At 38.4% G+C, this 22,181-nt stretch overlaps 1 protein-coding gene across 2 annotated transcripts; it reads right to left on the reverse strand.

Annotated features, from left to right (window-relative positions):
• Nucleotides 1–16: 16 nt before the first annotated feature.
• Nucleotides 17–19,418, reverse strand: Dtwd1 (DTW domain containing 1). 2 transcript variants are annotated; one of them, XM_004639010.2, is made up of 5 exons: nucleotides 18,276–19,243; nucleotides 16,860–17,176; nucleotides 12,376–12,519; nucleotides 10,925–11,177; nucleotides 17–347 (listed from the first exon to the last, which is right to left on the reverse strand). In XM_004639010.2, the coding sequence occupies exons 2-5, from the start codon at nucleotides 17,121–17,123 to the stop codon at nucleotides 100–102; spliced, it is 909 nt and encodes a 302-aa protein (XP_004639067.1). In that variant the 5' UTR covers nucleotides 17,124–17,176; nucleotides 18,276–19,243; the 3' UTR covers nucleotides 17–99. The 2 variants fall into 2 exon arrangements, with proteins under 2 accessions (XP_004639067.1, XP_023579865.1); XM_023724097.1 differs by lacking the exon at nucleotides 12,376–12,519 and having other exon boundaries at nucleotides 42–347; nucleotides 18,276–19,418.
• Between the last annotated feature and the right edge of the window lie 2,763 nt (nucleotides 19,419–22,181).

Consider the following 22,181-nt stretch of genomic DNA (forward strand, 5'->3'; position numbering starts at 1 on the left):
GCAAGCATTATACACAATTATTTCCCCAAAATAAACAAAAATCACAAGTACAAGTTTATTGATTTTAGCAGAATACAAGGGCAGGAGGCTTGTAAACAACTAATGGGTCGGCTTCGGTGTCTGCTTAGCCCCAGAGTACTTGGCATTTTTTATCAACTGGTACATAAAAGAATAGAAAAATAGAAGATTGTCATATTGTCCTTTGTATTTCTCCTTTAATATATCAGCATGGTAGTCTACCAGAAAGTAGTAAATGGCTTCAATGGTGGAAAGGAAAGTGTCTGGCTTTCCCTTTTGATGGCGCCAAAAGCAAGTTTTTCTTGTTTTCAACTCAACTTGTAAGAGCCCTGTCAAAGAAAAAAAAAAAGAGAGAGAAAGAGAAAGAAGAAAAATATGAATACTTCTTAACCACAGAATATGGTAAAACAATAATTTGTTTTCATTATTTCAAGATTTTTTTAAAAAGAAGTAGACACATTTCTCCAATCCCAAATCCAAACACGGTATTATTTTATTTTCTTGTCTCTTGCTTTCATTTATTACCCTTTCTTTTTAAACAAACATTTACTTGAGAGACAGTATGGCAGTAATTGGTATGTCATGACAAGCAGTACGTATTTAGAAGACCAGAATGACCCTACCATTACACATTGCTGTCTTCAGTGTAGTTGCTCAGTCCACAGGTATCAGCATATATAGTTAGTCAGGGTGAGAATCCTACCAGTTAACTGCTAGTTTCAAAAACATGCTGAAGATTCTCAGGACCATTACCTTACCCATCTTGTGCATATAAATGTATGGCTTTGCCCCTGTCATGTTTCTTAGTTTTTCTCCTTGCCCTCTCTTCATTGTCTAATCCTCAAGTTCTTGCTTTGCTTTTAATTGTGGTATGCCTTTCTATTTTTATTTCCTTTGAGTTCTTATACCAGGGAAACTATATGATATTTACATATGTGGGTCTGGTTTATTTCACTTATGAGTGTATCTTCAAGTGGCATCCACTTAAAGGCTTTGAGTTTATCATTCTTTATAGCTGAGTAATACTCCATTGTATAAAAATACCACACCTTTTTCAACCATTCCTCAGGTGATAGGCATCTTGGTTGTTTCCAAGATTTGGCTATCATAAATTGTGCTGCTATAAACATAGGTACACATACATCACTATTATATTATGTTTCCAGTTCCTCTGGGAAAATCCCAGTAGGGGGATAGCTGGTTTGAATGGGATTTCCAGTCCTAGTATTTTAAGGAGTCTCCACACTGATTTCCATAATGGTTGCACCAGTCTACACTCCCAACAGGGGAGAAGGGTTCCTTTTTCCCCACAGCCTCTCCAACATTTGTTATTGGTTGATTTCTTTATGATAGCCATTCTTTCTGGGGTGAGATGGTATCTCAGTGTTGTTTTAATTTGCATTTCACAGATGGCTAGTGATGTGGTGCATTTTTTCATATATTTATTTGCTTCTTTAATTTCATCCTCTGAGAAGTATGCATTACAATTCCTGACTTGAAACTATACTACAAAGCTACTGTGATAAAATCAGCATGGTACTGGCAACAAAATAGACCTGAGGATCAATGGAATAGATTAGAAGACACAGAAGCCTTTATGAACACACTCAGCCACCTTATGTTCGGCAAAGGGGCCAAACATGCTTACTGGAAGAAAGATAGGCTCTTTAACAATGGTACTGGGAAAACTGGCTCTCTACATGCGGAAAACTAAAACTTGACCCAGGTCTATCACCATGCACTAAGCTAAAGTCAAAATGGATTAAAGATCTAAACATTAAAACAGAAACACTAGATCTCCTGGAAGAGAAAGTAGGAGGAACTCTTGAAGACATAGGGGTAGGCAAAGAGTTCATGAACAAAAATCAAATTGTTTGGGTAATACTTGAAAGAATTAACAACTGGGACCTCCTCTTATTAAGAAGTTTTTGCACGTCAAAAGAAATTATCAATAAAGTGAAAAGACAACCCACAAATTTCGAAAAAAAAATCTTAACTAATAAGCACTCAAAGGTCTGCTCTCTAGAATTTATAAAGACCCAATCCAGAAACGGGCATCCGAGATGAACAGCGTATTATGTTAAATGCATTATGGTATACGTAGGCACAACTCATGGCTCAGAATGAAGCTGTATCCATGAGTTACCTCCACATCTTAGACCCCATAGCAAAAGATAAAAATAATTAATATTTTAAATGTTTATTTCTATTTCCTATCTACTTTTAAAATAATTTGCAACAAGACTAAATTCACGTTTTTAAAAGGGTTTCACATCCCTGAAAAACTGACTTGTAGTTAAAATGTCATATTGAGAGAGACTGGCAACCTACTGGTCCTTAATGTTGGTAAAAATACACTTCCAGATTGTCACTTTCAAGTTCAACCTTCATGAACAAAGTACCACAAGATATGACCTCAGCTCTTGCACGTCAGCCACATGGCCTCAACAGCACACTGAGCAAGAAGGCCTCACTCTCCTACATTTCAGAGCAAATAATAAGCAAAGCAGGACTGTTATCTTTTACAGCTCAGGTATCTGCACAAGCTCAGAATGCTTTTCACTCCTTAGAGCAGTACTCTGACCCACACTACACTTATGGGCCATTTATTTTAGCACATTTTAAAATAAGACAAAGATAGCATCAAATTTGGCCCACTGGCCAATCTGAAACCTCAGAGTCATCAATGATGTTCTACTATCATATCTTACTTTTTACCTGAAAGCTACTTCAGAAATGCAGAAAAGTAGGGCCAGCCAGATAGCTCAGTGGACTAACACACCTGCTCAGGCAATCGCAGCAACCAGGGTTTGATACCCAGCATGCCATGCTGGCCCTGCCCTTGGGGCATGCTGAGATGGCGACTGGGACTGGGCATAGTGGCACATGCCTGTAAGCCCAGCACCTAGGAGGCTGAAAACAGGAGGATCACTACGAGTCTGATCTGTGTAGTGAGACCCTAAATACATAAAAAAAGAAAAAAAAATGCAGAAATATGACAAGAAATATTAAGATATTCAGAGACGTGAAGGATTGAATGTCTAATAGGAATCTGAGGAAAGGAGAGAAGAGAATGCAGTAGAGAAAGCACTTGACAGGATAACAGCTACGACTTCTCCCATGGGTAAATGGGACATAACATGTCTGAGGCAGAATGAGTACAGTGACGGAAGAGGATAGGCCCACGGTAGTATACCTGCAAACATCAAGGACAAAGAAAGAAAAGACTTCAAAAGTAGCCAGTGAAAAGGGAAGGATCATATATAAAGAATAAGTAAAATGATAGGGAACTGCTTAATTAGCAACAATAAATGCTGAAAATCCTGGAATATCCTCAAAGTATCAAAAAGTAACTTGCAATCTTAAATTGTGTACTAGCAGACACAATATGTCAAGAAAAAGAGTAGAAATATTAATAGACAAAAACTGGATGTGCGCCAACAAGAAAGGAATTCCTACATAGGCCATACTTCCACAAAGATTAGGTGAAATAAAGAAGGGTTGAGCAAGAAAATGGTAAGCAGCTATGCAAATCCCAATAAATACTGCCTACATAAAATGAAAACAGTAATATCTAACACAGTATACTGACTATTGTTATTTTCTTATTATTTTGTAATGCAACTTTTGTTTATATAAAATAAAAAATCAAAATTAAAAAATATCTAACTTCTGAGCTGACAATAAATAAAACAAAAATAATGAAAACTGTTTTTTGGTACTTTTAACAAGGCATTAACAAGGCTTCAGTGCACTAAGTTATTACAGGGAACAAAGGACAGGTTGAAGTATCGTATGGTTCTGAAATTTTTGAAGTAGCATATGCACTATTCTCTAACAACAATCTAATCAGAATATTAAAAAATAAAGAGAACCTCCATTCAACAAAGAAAAAAAAACTAGAAAAGAAAAACAATAGCATAAAGAAAAGCAGGACTAACAGAAATAAAAATTGCCCAGAGGGATGAGCAAATAAGCAAGTATTTGTTTCCAAACTACTTGAAGGTTTAAAAGACACTTTCGGGCTGCAGTCTAATAGCTGAGAAATAGCTCAGCAGTCTAAGTGTCTGCCCAACAAGCACAGGGACCGGGGTTCAAACCCCAACAGCACATGCTGCACTGGCCCCGCCCCAGGTGCACCGAGCCAGACACCAATACCACGTGTGGCGGTGCACACCTGTAATCCTAGTGCTGGGGAGGCTGAGACAGGAGGATCACTACAAGTCCAAGCTGCATAGTGACACCTTGTACCAAATACACAAAATTAAAAAACAAAACTTTCCAAGTTTAACAAATTTTTAAAAATAGAAATAAAAATTAAAATGGTAAAAATAAACTCAAAGTGTATCAATATTTGGGCAAATATAAATAAAACTATCATTTAAAAATCATATCAGATTAAAACACAAGAAAGATGATTTCTACAGAAATTTCATTAACACATTGGAGGTCTTAGTCAATAAAGTAACAAAAATAAAATCACATGCTTAAAAAGTGGAAAGCCAAAAATACAACTGACATTGTTTACACAGAAACGCAAAACAAGAAAAAAAAATCTTAAACAATTGTGAGAAACATGGTCTCTTGAGATTGATAAAGATTTAAACAAGACATAAAAGGGCTAAACATAAGATCGAGTCCTCAAAAGTCACCATGAAGAAATTTAAGAGGAATGAAGCAGACTGCCTGCCCTCTGGTTGACCCCAGGGCCATCGGACAGAGCTGTGCTCAGCTGCATGCCAGGGACCCGGCTGGGCCCTTGGGACCCGTGGCAGCTTCCCTTCACACACTCGAGCACCTGGCCATTAGGGCTTCGCAGACTACAAAGGCCTCCAGGCGCCCACGGCCCCACCCACCATCACCGTGAGCCTCCACCGAGGTGCACACCAGAGGCAAGACGAGAAACAAACACAGAAGGCCAAGTGAACAACTGGCCTGCCCCGGGTTCTGCCCACAGAGCCGAGTTCTCTGCTATGACTCACATAGGTCCCTGGCTGCAGGGCAGTGCACGGCTGTCTCAGGCTGGACACATGCCACAGTGAGCAGAGCTGGCACTTGTTAATACCAGAGAAGAAGACGATGGTTATGAAGTACTGTGGGCATTTTCTGCCACATAGACCACTATGGGAAACACGTAAGAGAATTCAATAGGTCTGGGGTACAGCGGCAGCGCTGAGCAGATTCCTGGGGTCCCCACATGGTTCTCAGGGGTTGCTATGCCTGTTCAAAACCTGCTGGATAAACAGGTGAGGGAGGGGCAGCACAGGCCAAGGGAGTCTCACATTCATACGGGTGTGTAAAATCATTTCAAATGCAAGAAAATAAAATTGCTAAAATATCTAGAATTACACATACGAGAGTGGTAGAAGAGTCCCGAGAAACTGAAAGCGTGATTGCCTTGAATGTCACGCCTGGCCATGTGCTCGGTATTTATTCATGAGAGCTGTGGCATCATCGGAAGAATATGAAACCTGTTTTTAGCATGATTAGGTTGTATTTAAGTTAATGAAAGGAACTGCACTACAATCTTATGTCCCAGCCAATTCTACTACTAACCACACAAAGATGTTTTGTTTTTTTGTAGGGTTATTATGGGAGGGTTATTATGTTATACTTTTAAACTATTATCCATGTGAAAGAAATTTATAACAGAATGAAGGGGCAAATCACAAAGTCCTGATGTCTAAAATAGGCTATGTAGCCATTCTGAAAACATTTCAATTTCAAAACCCTGATTCAAAGACTAACAACTATTAGAACAACCAAAACAGAACTGAGTCCTTTTACTCGTTAATTACAGAGGTAAAGATATGCATTGAAACATTTTCTCAGTAATTAATTCAGTTAAAACTTTTATTTTACCTTATGATTATCTTTCAGTTTAATTTTACTTACAGCCTCTAAATGTACACAGATGTTGAAATGTTCTTTGGTGTAGAACTTGGGTTTCTATGAATAAAAGGGGTCACTGGATTAAATGTTTTTTTTTTTGCTTAAACTAAAACCATTTTCCCATTATGCTTTTATTTTTAATTCAAAATATGTTCTCATTACAAAAAATAAAACTAATATATATGAAGTAAAACTCCCCTCTGGTGATCTATTAGTCATACTCTGATTCTTCCCAATAGTGATAACGATTAGAGGCTGGTACGCACATTCTGCTAAAGTTTTATTTATTTATTTATATGATACAATTAAAATCTTAATATAGAATTCTGGCATAAAATCCAAATTGAAAATAACTATTAAAATGTGTTTGTTTCTCGAATGTTAGTACGTTCTTTAAAAATGCTAAGTATAAAATGGAAAGCTATATGCAGGCATGATAGCACATGCCGATAATCCCAGCAGTCTGAGAGGCTGAGAAGGAGGATCACAAGTTGAGCCCAGCCTGGGTACGTGATGACGTATGGAGACTATCTCAAAATTAAAAAACAAAAACAATGGTCTGGCACGTATCTCAATGTGAAGTCCTCAGTTCAATCTCTAGTATCTCAGGAAAAAGAAAAAGATGATTTAGTGATTATTACTACTAATCAAATCTGTTTTAAAATTTAATTTGCTTAGAAATATAAAAGAACCTTTGAAACTAGTGACATACACAGACACTGGACTATATAAAATTATTATTTTATTTTGCTTTACGCTTTTATGTATTTGGTACAGGATCTACAGGGTCTCACTACACAGACTGAACTCACAGTGACCCTTCTGTGTTCAGCCTTCCAAGCACTGGGATTACATGTGTACCACCACACCATCTCATTTGCCATCTCAGCACACCCCGGGGGGCGGGGCGGGGCCAGCACAGCACACCAGGGATTGAGCCCTGGCTGCTGCGCTCAGCCGAAGCGGGTGCTTTAGTCCACTGAGCTATCTGGCCAGCCCAAAATTATTATTTTAAATGGTTTAACATATACATGTAAAAATTCTCTTTCTAGCATATCTAGTCATCAGTATGTTTTATAGCACAGACTTACAAGTGGTGCTTCTCTCCAAAATTGCTGCCTGGGTGTTTTAAACTGGCAACTGCACAATAAGGCAATTCTAAGCCCACCCGCATACAATTTGCTAGGAGGACTGAAGGAGATGGTCCACACACCCAGACTGGGGTATGTCAGTGCAGGAGGGTACGGAGGCGCTACACACTCAGCAGGACCGTCCTGTGTGGCACGACGCACTCTGGACACAGCAGGCAGGGGCGGGGGTGCGGCACATGGTCAGCCCTGTGGCCCATGCCTGCTGGCTGCAGTGTGCTGTGCTGCTAAGTGAGGATGTTCCCTGACTTGGGTGTATTAGATGCTTTTCCAACCTAAGTCAATAAATACACTTGTGTACCAGGCACAGCACTCACTGACAGCGTGAGTGAAATCTAAGTGATACTTACAATATGAACAAAAGCATCACTGTAAAGGGTGTATCAACATAGTGGAAACTATGTTCGAAAAGAACTCATTAGTTTCATAGCGGATTTACAGAACAGTGTCATTTTTAACCCTTTGGAGCCCTCCCACCGAGGAACGTGTGGGACCTCAGATTCCCCGACGCTTCCCACGGTACTCTTCATGCTGCAACCGCAGTTTTAGGCTGACCTTCTAGGATTAAACCCAGCACTCCACCTTCCAGTGCTGTATTTCAACTCTAGTAACACATCAAGCTATTTTCTTGTGAAGTTTATCAAAACAGAACCATTTTACACTGTTAAAAGAACTCTTAACCTCAGCACTGATAACAGAACCGCAGACACAGAATTTCTAATGCACCACATTTGAAGGCTTAAAATGGGGTTTGGAGTTAGTTTCTTGGTGTAACTCAGATGATAAAATGTTTTCAAACCTAAAGCAATGATTTGTGGTAAACATGGACTGCTCTTGGTGGGGCCTAGTTCATCCACCAAAAGTGAAGAACTTACCACCTAGCAGTTACACACCTGCACCAAGGCCCCATGCCTTCTGGGTGCAACGCGGAGCCAGAGAGGCAAGGACACGCAGGGAAGATCCTGGAGGCACGCAGAAACCTCTGAGCTGGTGCGTATGTCACCTACGTGAAGTGGGAAGGTGGGACGGAATCTGCAGATCTGACTGTAGGCATGCAGACTTTCACTAGTGCCAAAGGAATTCCTTTTTTAGTTTTCTAAAGGACTTTTCACTATGTTCTTTCATCTGATCCTTGCAATTACCAAATAAGGTAATAATGAAGAAAAGTGGCCCACAAAAGTTTCCAAACTGGGCAGTAAGTGCTATAAATATTCACGGAAATGTGCGAGGCAGGGCTCCCTTTTCCTCTTTCAAAGAACAGGACCTCAGGGATTCATCTCTGTTAAACCATCAACAATAACAAAACTTTAAGGGTCTAAGTCCATCCTCTGTGGTTCACTCTCACGCATGTGTGCACGTGTGCACACACACACAGAAAGCACATGGAGACAACTGGGTTGCCAAGCAACCATGCTAATGTGTAAGGCTAGCTCAGACGTACAAACTCTATGACTTAAGCCAATTAAGTGTAGTGCTGCACCACAGTTTAGCCTTGGGCTGATCAACACAAATCAGACAGAAGAAAGGCATGAACTGTCTTTTCTAGGTGACATTCATAGCCTAAGAGAGAACGCTAGGTGAGACTTCCTGCAGTTGCTGAACATCAGCAGGGTATTTCTCTTGCCTTCTAATCACACCAAAGAAAGCTACCAAAGAGCTAGGAGAAAAACAACTGAAGTTACTAGACAAACTACAAGGGAAGTCTGAAGAAATGTAAGGTACGAGGGAACAGAGGCAGTTCGGCCTCTAATTCTTCAAATTACTAAGTGTGTTGAACAAGGAGTGTAACTACATTAAGCCACTGCTACAAGGAACTAAGCAGTTCACTCTCAGAGAAAAGAGACACAAATTTTAAAACAAAAGAAGGTTCCTATAATACTAAATCTAAATAGGGAGCATCCAGTGAATTCACACATCTATGTATTTTTCTTGGCTCCATCCACTAAAGAAAGCAATGACAATTCAAGTAGTGATGAATTTACCAGATCTTAATTTCTATTATCATTTCCTGAGAGGAACGACAGGTTTTTAGAAAAATGGCCAATAAAATTCCAAGCAGACTTAAGATATTCTGTTATATCACAAACACTAATGAAGCTATGCCAGGAAGATTTTGGAGCATTCCCAGTGGCATTCATTTGAGACAATTTGAGCATCTACAGAACACAACCATGGTAGGTTACAGTACATTATAAAGAAAATAAGTGATTTCAAAAAGATGTGTATGCTGGGCACAGTGACAAACAGCAGACAGAGGTAGGATGAGCAACATTTTGAAGCCAGCAACATAGTGAAAACCCATCTCAAGAAATGAAGAAACAGAGACAGACAGACAGAGGAGAGAGAAGAGAGAGGAGAGAGGGAGGGAGGGAGGGAGGAAAGGGGGAGAGGGAGAGGGGGAGAGGGAGAGGGAGAGAGAAGGGGAGGGGAGAGGGGGGAGAGAGAGAAATGGAGAGTTAACACATGTGGAAGAAACAATATAAAATTTCCCCATTTTTAAATTCTCAATTTAAACCATCATCAATGCATACTAAAAACTATAGAAAATATATATGAAAGCATCACTCAGATTACTATTAAAAACAATAAACCTTTATAATGCAGAAATGTGACAATCATCACTTTAATCAAGCAATTAATTATTACAAATACTGAAAAAACCTGTATTATATACCCCAGGGTTTAATATAGTAAGTATACAGCTTCCTATATGAATTGCTTAATCATATAATGATTAAACAGGTTCTTTTCTGACAATGAAAGAACATACTATTATTAATTATACCAAAATAATAAGCAAAAATTGGAATGAGCATAAACAACCCTGAATTTATTGTTACTTATAAATATACTAGCTACAAATATTTAAACGCAGCTAATCATAATAAGATACTTGAACTGACCTGTCCTCCTTACAAAATCTAAGTCACAGGAAAAAAAGAGGAAACTGTCTCCAAGGAGACTAAAGAAACAGAATAAACAAATGAAATTTGAGGAGTTTAAATGACACATCAAGAGGGAGAAAACTACAAAAGATATTTTTGGGTCAATTACTGAAATTTGAATACAGATTGTATATTAGAAATATTACACAATTTTGTTAATTTTTGTGATAGTGATAATGGTATTGTATAATCATGGAGAATAGTCTTAAGGCTGGGGAGATAGTTCAGTAGAATAAACACTTGCCTGGCAAGTACAAGGGTCTGAGTTCAATTCCCAGTTCCACCAAAAAAAAAAAAAAAAAAAAAAAAAAAAAAAAAAAAAAAACCAGTCCCTGAGAAAAGTCTTAGTTTTAAAAGATGCGTGCTTAAGTTTTTAAGGGTACAATATTGCAAAGCCTATCACTTGAAATGTTTCTCCTAAAAATATATACATCATAGAAATGCATATATATACATAGAACATAGAAATAAAACAAATGTGATAAACATAGACATTGAATGTAATTCTTTCAACATTTGCAAGACAAATTTATTTTTATTTATTTATTTATTTATTTTTGGTGGTACCAAGGATCAAACTCAGGACCTTGCGCTTGCCAGGTAAGCACTGATTTCACTGAGCTATCTCCCCAGCCCAAAACTGATTTTTTAAAAAAATGTATTTAGTCCAGGGTCTACAGGGTCTCACTACACAGATCAGACTCGTAGTGATCCTCCTATTTTCAGCCTCCCAAGTGCTGGGATTACAAGCATATGCCAACACAGCCAGTCTCAATTATGCCCCAGGGGCAAGGCTGATACAGCATGCTGGGGATTGAAGCCGGGTCCCTGCATCTGCCTAACCAGGTGCTTTAATCTGAGCTATCTGGCCGGCTCCCAAGACTGAATTTTTTAATAACAGGAAGAAATACTGCCCCTTACCCTGGAGCCGCTCATCAGTGACTATCTTGTTGGTCTGGTTCCAGGTACTGTCTATAAAAATGACTTTCTTCAGGGCTACCCCTTTACATTTGCCCTCACTCAAATCGCAGCTTGCCTGTTCGTCAGTTCTCTTGCGTTTAAGAGACAGCTTCTCAGGGTCATCAGCTGTGCCTTTACTTTGAATTCTTTTTTGCAGATGAAAAGAAATATCTTTTATTGAGATAGACTGAGGACCAGGAAAAATAAGTGCGACCTAAAACAAAGAAATGCAGGTCAGCTGTGTGCTATGGTGACTTTTAGCACAAATTCTGTTTGACTTAAAACTTTAAAGAAAAAAATAAGTTGAATATCTGAGAAGTGAGATATTAAATTGGTTTTGTTATATATAGTTTCCTTACACGTGTGGTAAAGTTTCTCGCTCTTACCTAATAATCTGTGTAATCATAATACACTACCTAAAAGTACTATTTCAAAGTAAGTTATTCACAGATTGACAGGGCAGTGTTAATAGTATCTTAAATCAAAGAACTAGCATTTTGGGTTAAGTAGTACAGTACAATTCTATTTAATCAATATAAACAATATCAAAAATATATAAACAATATCTAATTGAACAGGAAACACAAACGTATTCCTAGACTCAAAGCTCAGGTATAATCCCCAAACACAACTTTCTAAATAAATTCAATTATATTGACAGGTAGGTAGGAAGACAGAGGTACACGAGATAAGAAAGTAAAAACCTTAAGTAGTTCCTTCTAGAATAAATGAACGTATTCATTTTCAATGCTGTTTCTACATTATCTACAACTAAAGACAGCCTTGTGAAACCTAGAAGGGTTCACATGCTCTTTAGAAGTACCAAGGCCCAACGGTCTTGAGATCTGTTATACAATCATTTATCAGCAAAGCCAGGAATATACCATTCAAGTGACAATTTCAATATGTGAAAATCAACTAGATTGTAGAAATGAACAAGACACCCAGACAGCCAAAAGAAATATTAGAAAGGCTATGTGTTAACGCTCTCAATTTAAAGAGGACTGGAAAATCCTCCTATACCAGTCTTTTTCTTGTGGAGACATTCCCACATTTCTAATTTGGTTTGCCGGTCTGTGTCAAATCAGACCATCTACCTAGAGAAGAGGCAACAGAGTGGTGAAGAGAGAAAGAAAAGCAGGCACAGTGATACTGGCAAAGAAGAATACCCTGAAAAAATGAAGCATAAAAACTATTTAAAAATTAGCAAACGAGTCCAAAAAGTATTTAAATTTAAGATCATTTGACCTGTGAAAATATCAATCAAGATACATACTGATTAATGTTAATGAGCATAAAACCAGATAGTCAGAAAAATATTAAATTGTGTCCAAGCAAATTCAGAGTGGAAATGGGGTTAGAAATCTACTTTTATATTCATTTTGAAAACTTGTAAAAAGAAATCTGCCTACTTCATGGTCCATTTCTTCATATTCTGGAATACAAGGGTATGTGTAAATGTTTACAAATTCAGGTGCTAAGAGTTTTGCATGGATAGCAGTGCTTTTGCCATCTGTTTCATTTGGATGTTTAATAATGTCAATCTTCAGAGGCAGCTAAAGTAAAAAAAAAAGGACAAATGAACAAAACAAATATAAGATCTGCAATCTGCATTTAATAAAAGTGGCCTTAAACACCAAGGTCACAGCAAGTTCCTATATAAAGTCATACTTTTTTAGAGCAAAATATAAAAAATGGTAGAAGTCCTAAAGCAAACCTACATTTCTTCCTCAATATAGTTAATCATGTAGCAGAACAATTATTTTCAACTTAACACATAATCTGCCCTTAAAACAAACAACCAATTTTATTTTCATTTAGGTTATATGGACATTGAGTCCAAGTCCTTACATTTCAGCATCTATGCCAAGAACATATTTCATAGTTCATACAAACTTGAGGCTTATTTTATGCCATTTCAAAAGGAGACTCAAGTTTAAGCTTTACTTCAGACCTAAAACTCAAGCTGAGATTCCAGCCTATGGCCTTTCACGTCGGAAGCATTATCCAATACTGTGACTTCGGCAGCACATTTTAACACCAAAAACTAAGCAGTTATCAACTAGAAAAAGAGTAACAGTGTAAGACTCAGAGGCAGAAGCTGTACCCCAAATAACTCTCTTCCAAATTATCTTGCCCAAATATATCCCTTAATGTTCACTATCTGTTAAGGGTTACATAACACCTCTGCACAAATGTCTTGAATTAGATTTTTCTATTATTTTACTTTGATTTACTTGGCTTAGCTCTCTTTCTAAGGTCCATCCATGTCCTGTTTTCAGCCCTGATTATGAAAATGAAAGCTGAGTCTTATCTCATCCATTCTGCACAAACTACTCTCCCCAAATGACGTCTTCATTTTAGACCTTAAGAGGCCTTTCTTCTGTGCAAGGTACTCTCCCCGACTTCCAGACCCTCATTAGACACCAAAGAGGCAGGATTTTAGGATCTACCCTGAGCCATCCAGTAACTTTACCTTGGAATATAAAGTTGTTTTTGTGTTTAAAAATACACATCTGAAGTACACAACCTAATATTAAAGTGTCAAAGTATAGTACCTCTGTGCACCAATCAAAACAATCAAGACAATGACCTGCTACAACCAAGTCTTCCCATTCCTCCTTCCTACCAACTGCTACTCCTAGTCCTTAGACGATCAGCTGTCTCTTTGGATTAGTATGCATGTTCTAGAATTGTATATGAATGGAAATATTTATCATGCACTTTTCATTTGCCTTCTTTAACCTATTAATAATTAGTTTGAGATTCATCCATAACATTAGCTTTGAAGCTTTTTTTGTTCTTTCTTACAGTACTGGGGATTGAACTCAGGACCTTACGCTTGCCACCCAAGTGCTTATTCTACGGAGCTATCTCCCTAGCCCTCAAAGCTTTTTTTTACATGAGCAGTTGTTGTATACTCTAAGACCCTATTTCATATTTTTTCTTTCTAGACAATTATATGAGCACAGGATGATATAAGTAATATACTCTAGAAGGACCTCTGCCCATAAATGAGTACCACAAATAATTTTCTACTATGGTTTCAAAGACTGTCTCCTCACTTAGACCTAGTGATCAGGTATAAGTTAGAGCCACTTGTTCAAACTGTCAAACCAACATCTAGTTATAGAGAAAATATACCATGTAAGTAGGTAGTTCTTGAAAGTGTTTTTTGGTTTTGTTTTTATCAGTCTACTTCTGGTTGACACTCAGTCTCAGTTGACATTAAATTCCCTCTCTCCCCAGGTCTATGAGTACCAGGTGGGAAGTATCCTATCCCAGGAACAGTAAAAAAGAGAAAAGGGGAAAAAAAAATCAGGTAGTGACTAAGTGTTCTAGTATAAATAAAACTGACTTTTCTTACATGGCTGAGGAGTAGAGTTGAAAATTCCAAAAGCTATCACAACCAATAACCTGGCCACTTTGGAAGAACAATTTTTATCAAGAACATAGGATTGTTATTAGTTTTATAAATTATGTATTTAGACTATTTTTTAAACAATACAATATAAGAAGGGAAACTTTTACAGACTACTATCTTCAAGTATGAAACAATTATGCACAATTTGTGACCCTGAGTTTCCTAATTGAGTTGGCCGAAGATTTCTGACACTATGAAACCAGAGGATAGAAACAGAACAAATTAAGAAAAATGTGTTCTAGTTCACACATATTCATTCTTTACAGGAAGATACATTTTAAAAATGACAGGGTAGGGCAGGCAGGTGGAGTGAAAGTGTTGGTTTTGAGTATCAATCAGTGCTGTAATATTTATGTCTTTTACTACAGATTTACTACAAACCTATCTGCCCAAATATACTAAGCCCTCTCAGCAGGGAGACCCAAGCATTTCTCCTTGTGATTATCATTGTTCCAAAAATAACACTCAAGAAAGCCTTATAAAGTAATCTTTTAAGCTGGGACTCTAATAAAATTGAACTCTGGTGCCATCTGATTATTTTCTCTCTCTTTTGAACAACCCTAAGAACACTATCTCTTTTAAGTGCATTTTTTTTTTTTTTTTACTGATTTAAGAAATTCATACTCTACATTAAACTGTAAGTATTTATGAATTTATTCCCTAGGCCATGATTTAAAGTTTGGGGGACTTACTCATTATGTTGTTATCCTGCCTTCCCAAGCAAGCTAATCTAAAAGCAAATGTTGAAGGATTCATTCAAAATAAGCCAGTACTCTAGGAGGTTCAGGCAAAAGGATCACAGGTTCAAGCTCTACCTCAACAACCCAATGAGACTCTGTCTTAAAATTTAAAAATTTTGGGGCCAGGGAGATAGCTCAGTGGAGTAAATGCTTGCCTGGAAAGTACAAGGTCCTGAGTTCAACCTCTGGTAACACAAAAAAATAAATAAATAAAAATAACAATAATAATAATTTTTTTAAAAGGCTGGGGATGTAGGTCATTTCAAAGGTCATGAGTTCAATCACCAATACCACCTACATACAACTATAGTAGGAATTAGAATATTTTATAGTTTTACTACTATTAATATAATAAAGTATATATGTGGCCACTACAATATAAACAGCTTAGAAAACTGCATAATCCAGACCCCTTGGAATTAAGCAAACACTTGGCATAGTATTGTGAATCATTTCTATAAAACAGTGGACACTGGCCTACTGACTTGGAAGAATAGTCCTCTACTACTATATTCTATGAAAATATCAGATCTATAAATACATCACTGGCTTTTATTTTCCTTATCTGCAATTCTTTCTGAACACGATACTCTTCAGATGAAATTTTAATTAAATATTTTCTTCATGTGAGTATGATAAAAACAGGAGACATAACAATTCTGTGTATAGTAAAAAACTATAAAATGTATCAGTCCCATACGATAATAGGAAACTTAAAAAAATTATTAACTGCAAGCTTTCAGATTTTCTGAACCAACTGTGAAGGCATTTCCTTATTCTTAGCTGGCAAGCTCTCCACTCCTCTGAATGTGTGATTTTAGATCCTGGAGGAGACCACAACTTTACAAAGGTGAAATATTGGCTAAACTATAATTTAAACACCAAAACGAGTGAAAAGTGCTTTTCAAATCTCAAATTAAACAAATCTGAAAAGCACAGTATTTTGGTATACAGCTGCAATTTACTTCCTCACTGACAAGTCCTAAAGGGACTATATACATAGAATACATTCTCTCTAAAGTCCCAACAGATCAAAACCACCTTTTATATATTATTTGATTTATTCCTAACATTTGGGTCAGTGTTAGAGAAGTTAGAACACATGTAATAAATTTTCTAATTATGTGTGCATAATGATTATGGACATCACACCTATAAAAAGTAGTCTTGGAAAGCACCAAAAATATAACAGTAAGCAATCTATTCAAATAAACTTTTAAACGTGGTTTAAAATCATTTTAACAGCTCAATGAATAGGCTTTTCTCCTTTATATTCTAGTTTCGTTGAGCTTAGGTCATTGTATTTGCTCCATTTTTTCACATAGCATGGGGCTAAGTCCCAAAAGCCAAGGTGAAAATTAACACTAGTTTGATTAGGACTGTTTTCTCAAAGGCAGTCAAATAATCTGAGGCAATTTTTGAAACTTAAGTAAGCTTATGAACTTGTCTTTCAGTATTCATGTTTATATCACACTTTTTTAAAAATTTAAATGTTACAACTATTAATTTAAAAATACATTTAATTTCATCAGAAATACCAACCATTTCAGATTCAAGTATTTTTCCAGAGACAAGAAAAACAAACAGGTTTAGCAACCTGTGACTATATTTTCCACTAAGACAATTCATTTTCATAATGACATCATTTATCAAGCTTATCAGTTATATTAGGCATGTGTGAAACATCTTTTCAAAATCTTTTTTCCTACTTTTGAACAAATTTCTTACCGACCTTCACAAGCGGAATCTGTTCAACGGGCACATTTTCAACAGGGACGTAACACGTATAGCAGTAGAACATCCTGGAGCCACCACACTTGAGACATTTTGACCTCCCACTTTGCTGAGCTTTTTGAAGAATTTCTTGAGATGCTAAGCACAAGTTTTGAAGGGGATCTTCTGATGCTATGAAAGCAGCGTCTGGCTGTTTTGTTTCCACAAATTTTGCACTATTTTCTTCACTTTCCTTAAGAAATACAGATGGACTGACAGACATTCTTCTTTTAAGTCACAGTGTAAGATCTATTTCTAAAACACATCATAGGTGCACTGTTAAAAAAAGAAGTAGGAGCAAAATAAAAACAGGAAACATTTTACTGTCTATAAAGAAAACTAATTCATGACTATGTGCTGGTCTTAAAACTATTAATAAATATTAGTGAGTTTTAAACCACTAAATTGGCATGCTTTTTTTTTTTTTTTGTATTTAGGAAAGAGACTACAGGGTATTCAGGATCTCACTAGATTGGACTTGTAGTGATCTGCCTGTTTACAGTCTCCCAAGAGCTCGGATTACAGGTATGAGCCACCACGTCCAGTTGCCCAGTCTCAATTGCCATCTCTGCGCGCCCTGGGGGCAGGGCCAGCAGGGCAGGCCTGGGGATCAAACCCCCAGCCCCTGCTTGCAGGCGCTTTAATCTGCTGAGATATTTGGCCAGCCCCTGACATACCTTAAAATATAAAATCAAGAAGCAATAAACTCAAAAAACCGAGTTACGCTTATCTTTTTGGACCACTCCTTCCACAAAAAGGTAAGCACTATCTTTAAAAATTACTTCAAATATAAAGTTTAGGTACTGACAATCCATTTTCCTAGTACCTTTTTTGTTCTACAGATGGCAATTATGTTTTATAAAAATTGGTATTGCAATGGTTGTGTATCACTGTCAGCAGGAATATATTTTACTCTGTAGACGCTAACTCTGAATTAACATTACTGGGCTTAAAAAAAAAAAATTACTGGGCTTGACATTAAGTTAACTCCAGTGAAATTGAAGGGCTGCAGCAGTATCAATAAAAGTTAGCTGGATATTGTGAGGTGCAACACGGTCCCTGAGGCAGTCACAGAAATTCTACTTTTACATCCTCTCATTAGCTTTGTGCATCTGTACTTCAGAAGGTGCTCAGCCCCTACTGAGGAGAAAGGAACATCAATGAATCTAACATACAGCCTTGTTGAGTCCCCACCCAGGCCCCCAGCAATGGTGTCTATTTCAGAGCAGGTGGTCAGGGAGGTCTAGGCAGCTGAACACATGGAAGCTTGCAGAAAGGCAAATGGGGCCACATGGCAGGTGGGGCACACACCCAACTCCTCAGCAGTGAAGCCCCTGCGCCAGGAAAACTTCCACACTTCTCCTGCATATCTCACCTGACTGTGCAGTTGTGTCCTCCAAACACAAACATGGACTCTCCCTGGTTTCTGTGAGCCACTCTAGCAAACAACTGAACCTGAGGAGTGGATTACGGGAAACACAATGTACAGCTTGCTGCAAGATGTCCTGGAGGCGCCAACCTGCAACTAGGTCAGAAGCTGGGACTGTCTTGGGTGTAAACCCTCAACTGCAGGCTCTGACACTATCTCCAGCTACAGTCAGAACTACATTCAATTCCAGGACTCCCAGCAAGTGTACACTGCAGAACTGCCTCCATGTTGCTGAGGAGAGACCCCAAAGCATTTGAGGTTGTGGGAGTTTCCCACCTTGACTCTGGCGTGACAGCAGAGAAAAATAAGACTTTGCTTTTCCTAATATGAATATGTTCTAAAATATACATTCTTCTCCAACCTAAAGCATACCAATAAAAAATGAGAGCCAGCTACTACCAATCCCACAGCATGAAGTGCGTGATCTTAGAAGTTTTCAATTTTTACAAAGTAGCATTAACATTCAAAGAACATATAATGCTTCTGAGAAATGTATTACACCATTCAGAGCTTTTAGGACTAGAAATAAAATAGTAATGTTTCTGCTAATATTTTCTTCAAAGAAGGGGTGACGCCTGCCAAGATCATTACTTGCATGCCCTGGATGCAAGATCTCTTCCAAAGAAGAGACAGAGGTTCTAGTGATTTGACATGCATTCCATAGCTGAAAATGGATTCTCTTACTACAAAGGCTTGTGACACTGTGGTGTTTACGAAGTCTTTGAGCACAAACACCAACATGAGAAAGGCTGAGTCTAATCGGAAATTTTCTGTGGTCTCCCAAACACAAAGTGAACAAAAAGTCCAGACAAACATTCAACATAATTTGCTAACAAGAAGTTTGTGATGCTAATTTAATTACTAGAGAGTTTGTCAATCCCAGCGAATTTGAGACCCAAATCAAGAAATGTAAAGAAAATAATGCAGGTCACAGAAGAAAAACGTACTTGCCAAATTTACGCAAGAAAACCGAAATACATGCAGTATTTTTGTTGTATAGTGACTCAGATTTAAATTTGAGGTGGTTCAAGGAAGGCAGTATTTGAAGCTCATGATCCAACTCCCTCTTCCTGCCTCACAAATGGAAAATATGATTTACTTTTGCCTACTACTCCAAATCAACCACCTAAAAACAGCTTCTAGGGATGGATAAGATACTTAGCTGCTGTCTTTTCTTGGAGTCTCAGAAGCCTCTGGAGAAAACATGAAAATCTTATAGTTTATCCCTAGAAAATGCATACAGCAGAACCGTATTTTCCACACAACTTTAGGTGTTTTGCAGAATCTAGTTACAGATCCAAGAAAAGACATCTGAGTAGGACATAAAATTCCCTTTAAGGACAGAGCCACCTTAAAATTTGGAGAAGGCACACTTGGTAATATAATCCCAGCACTCTGGGAGGCTGAGGCAAGGAGGACCACAAGTTTGAGCCCAGCAAAGCAATTTAGCTACTTTTTTTTTTTTTTTAATTTTTAAGAGAACAGAAAAATAATAGGCAAGACATTAGAAATGATACATAATTTTTAAAAAAGATAGGCATTCAAAATTGTTAACTGCATGGCCTTCAATGTAGTTGCTCAGATTACCAGATATAAGCATGTAAAATTAGTCAAAGTTTCTAAGCATTAACTGCTACCTCCACAAAAAAACAAGATAGAAAATAGTAGCATAATCAGCTAGTATCCAGCTACTTAGCAAGATACTTTTTCAAACAAAAAACTAAAAAGAGCACTAAACATGAAATTTAGTGTGAAAGCCTTAGGTTCAACCCAGTTCCCACAAAAAGTTTGGGAAGAGGTTCTGTTACAGCAACTGTGGATGCACCACGTGTCGGCTACAGCAAACCAAGGGTCCAGCATCAATGCATTTTGGAAGCTAACTGTGTTTCAGCTATATTCCCTTGATCTGAGCTGTTCTTTGTCACCTGCGGTCCCTCCTGAGAACTACTTTAAAGCTTTAATAGTTCTGAGTTATTCAGAGCACAGGACTTAACCTAAAAAGGACTAGATCGATTCAGTATGCCTTCACTTGCCTGGGTACTTCAGTAGCTACGTACTGGTTCTGCATGTGGAAAAAGGGGATCTAGACACAGTGGGGCTGAAGAATGTATTTCTTGCAGATACAATCAAGGTCAATGTGACTGCTTGATATGCAACTAAAAACTACTGGTGAGTTTTTGGAAATACTGTAGAGCCTACAATGTGCATTGTCTTTTAAGATGTCTCAAGAAATATAGCCTTGAATTTCACAGGCCTTCAACTCACATTAACTAAACAGATATTAGGGAAGCCTTCCTCTGAAAAACCAAACACCATGATGCCTGTGTGGAGACGAAGGAAAATACCTCTGACTCACTACTTCACCTATCAACTCTCATCTACGGCTGAAGGCCATAGTTGTAAATCAAGGGCAGCTCCCAGCAAAACTCTGAAGTCATGTGAGCAGGGAATATGCCTCAACCTAGCCAATACTCTGCCTCAAATGTGCACAAGTAATTTATTGCAAATGTGATTACTCAAAATGTTCATACTGTATTTGTTAACATCAAATCTATGTTGAGGAAATATAACTGGAGTTGTGGGCATTAAAAAGACTTAGAAAACGTCATGGCTGTTATTAAGTAACAAATAGTTTCAGCATATCTACAGTATCACCCTACAATTTAGGCTGAAAAAATAATTTTTTACTCTTCCGTCTAGCAATTTCCAAAAGCCTAACTATCCTCACCAAGTTGCATCACTTCTACCTTGCACATAACTTTCTATTTTCAGACTCAGTCAGGACTCCGGGTCATTTCTTTAGTATCTCATAAGTGAGCTACAGTAATCTCTTTTGGCTCTTCTCCTCTGAGTATTTATTGGTTCCACACATTTGATATGGAAAGATGTGCTTAGAATAAAGGAGACTTCAGAGAAGCTCAAAGCCTAGAATTCTTTCCTGAGCTTGCATATTCCTGATTCTTGTGATACAGGAAGAATTCGACAAATATTTCTTAACTAGTTAAAGCCATTCTGAACAGTCATTCAGTAAGCACAGCCCACCTGATGTACCTGACAAACTGCTCTTATGGGCCATCTGCCGCCTGTACAACGAGCAGCCTGGTCACTTTTTTTTTCTCCCTACACAAAACAATAAAGAAAAGTCCTAACTTTTCCATCCCAGTATATTAACCTACTTCTCCATGGAATCTGTGTAAAATCCCTCTACCCTGCATTGTGAGCCAATTCAGTGCTACGTAAGACCCACTTCAAATGTTTTTTTCTGGAGTATTTTTAAACTTTTACTAGCACACGTCTACAGTGCACAATGCTGGCAGCCACCTTGGGGACTAGGTATATGTACTTAACGTATGTCAATTCTTCCTACCCGCCAACAGCATCCGTGGACCCCCTCTGCACTGCCAAGACCTCTCCCCCGTTTCCCACTGCCCACCCTTAAGAACTGGCCATCTAATCTGCACAGGTCCAGCGCTCACGCCTCCGAAGTCCAGTAAACCAGCGCTTGCGCTCTGGACAGGCGTCTCCACCCACGCACCCCACGGAGGGCGCGGCACCGTCCTCGGCCCACCGGCCCTGCGCCCTCCGGCCCGCCCGCGGCTCCGGCTCCCGGGGCGTCCCTGACACCACCCCGCGCTCCCAGCGCACCCCGGCCGCGTCCACCCCGCTCCTGCGCGCTCGACTTCCGTGCTCAGCACCCCGGGAGGCCCGCAAAGACTGGAAAGGAGGGGTGTCCTGGGGGCTGGCTTGGAGGGACGGGCTCTTCCTGGGGTGCAAAGCTCGAAAACCGTCGTTTGGGGAGCGGGTGAGGAAATATCTGGGAGCCTTTTCCCCGCAGGGCCTTCCACATCCGAC

Source organism: Octodon degus, unplaced genomic scaffold, assembly GCF_000260255.1.
Source record: "Octodon degus isolate 3935 unplaced genomic scaffold, OctDeg1.0 scaffold00105, whole genome shotgun sequence".
Taxonomy (NCBI): Eukaryota; Metazoa; Chordata; class Mammalia; order Rodentia; family Octodontidae; genus Octodon; species Octodon degus.

Coding starts and splice junctions, on each gene's coding strand:
- Dtwd1 (XM_004639010.2), bottom strand. CDS start 17,123: ATGTCTGTCAGTCCATCTGTATTTCTTAAGGAAAGTGAAGAAAATAGT. Junction 12,520..16,859: donor AACAGATTCCGCTTGTGAAG/GTCGGTAAGAAA, acceptor TTTTTACTTTAG/CTGCCTCTGAAGATTGACAT. Junction 348..10,924: donor CACTGATGAGCGGCTCCAGG/GTAAGGGGCAGT, acceptor TTTCTTTGACAG/GGCTCTTACAAGTTGAGTTG.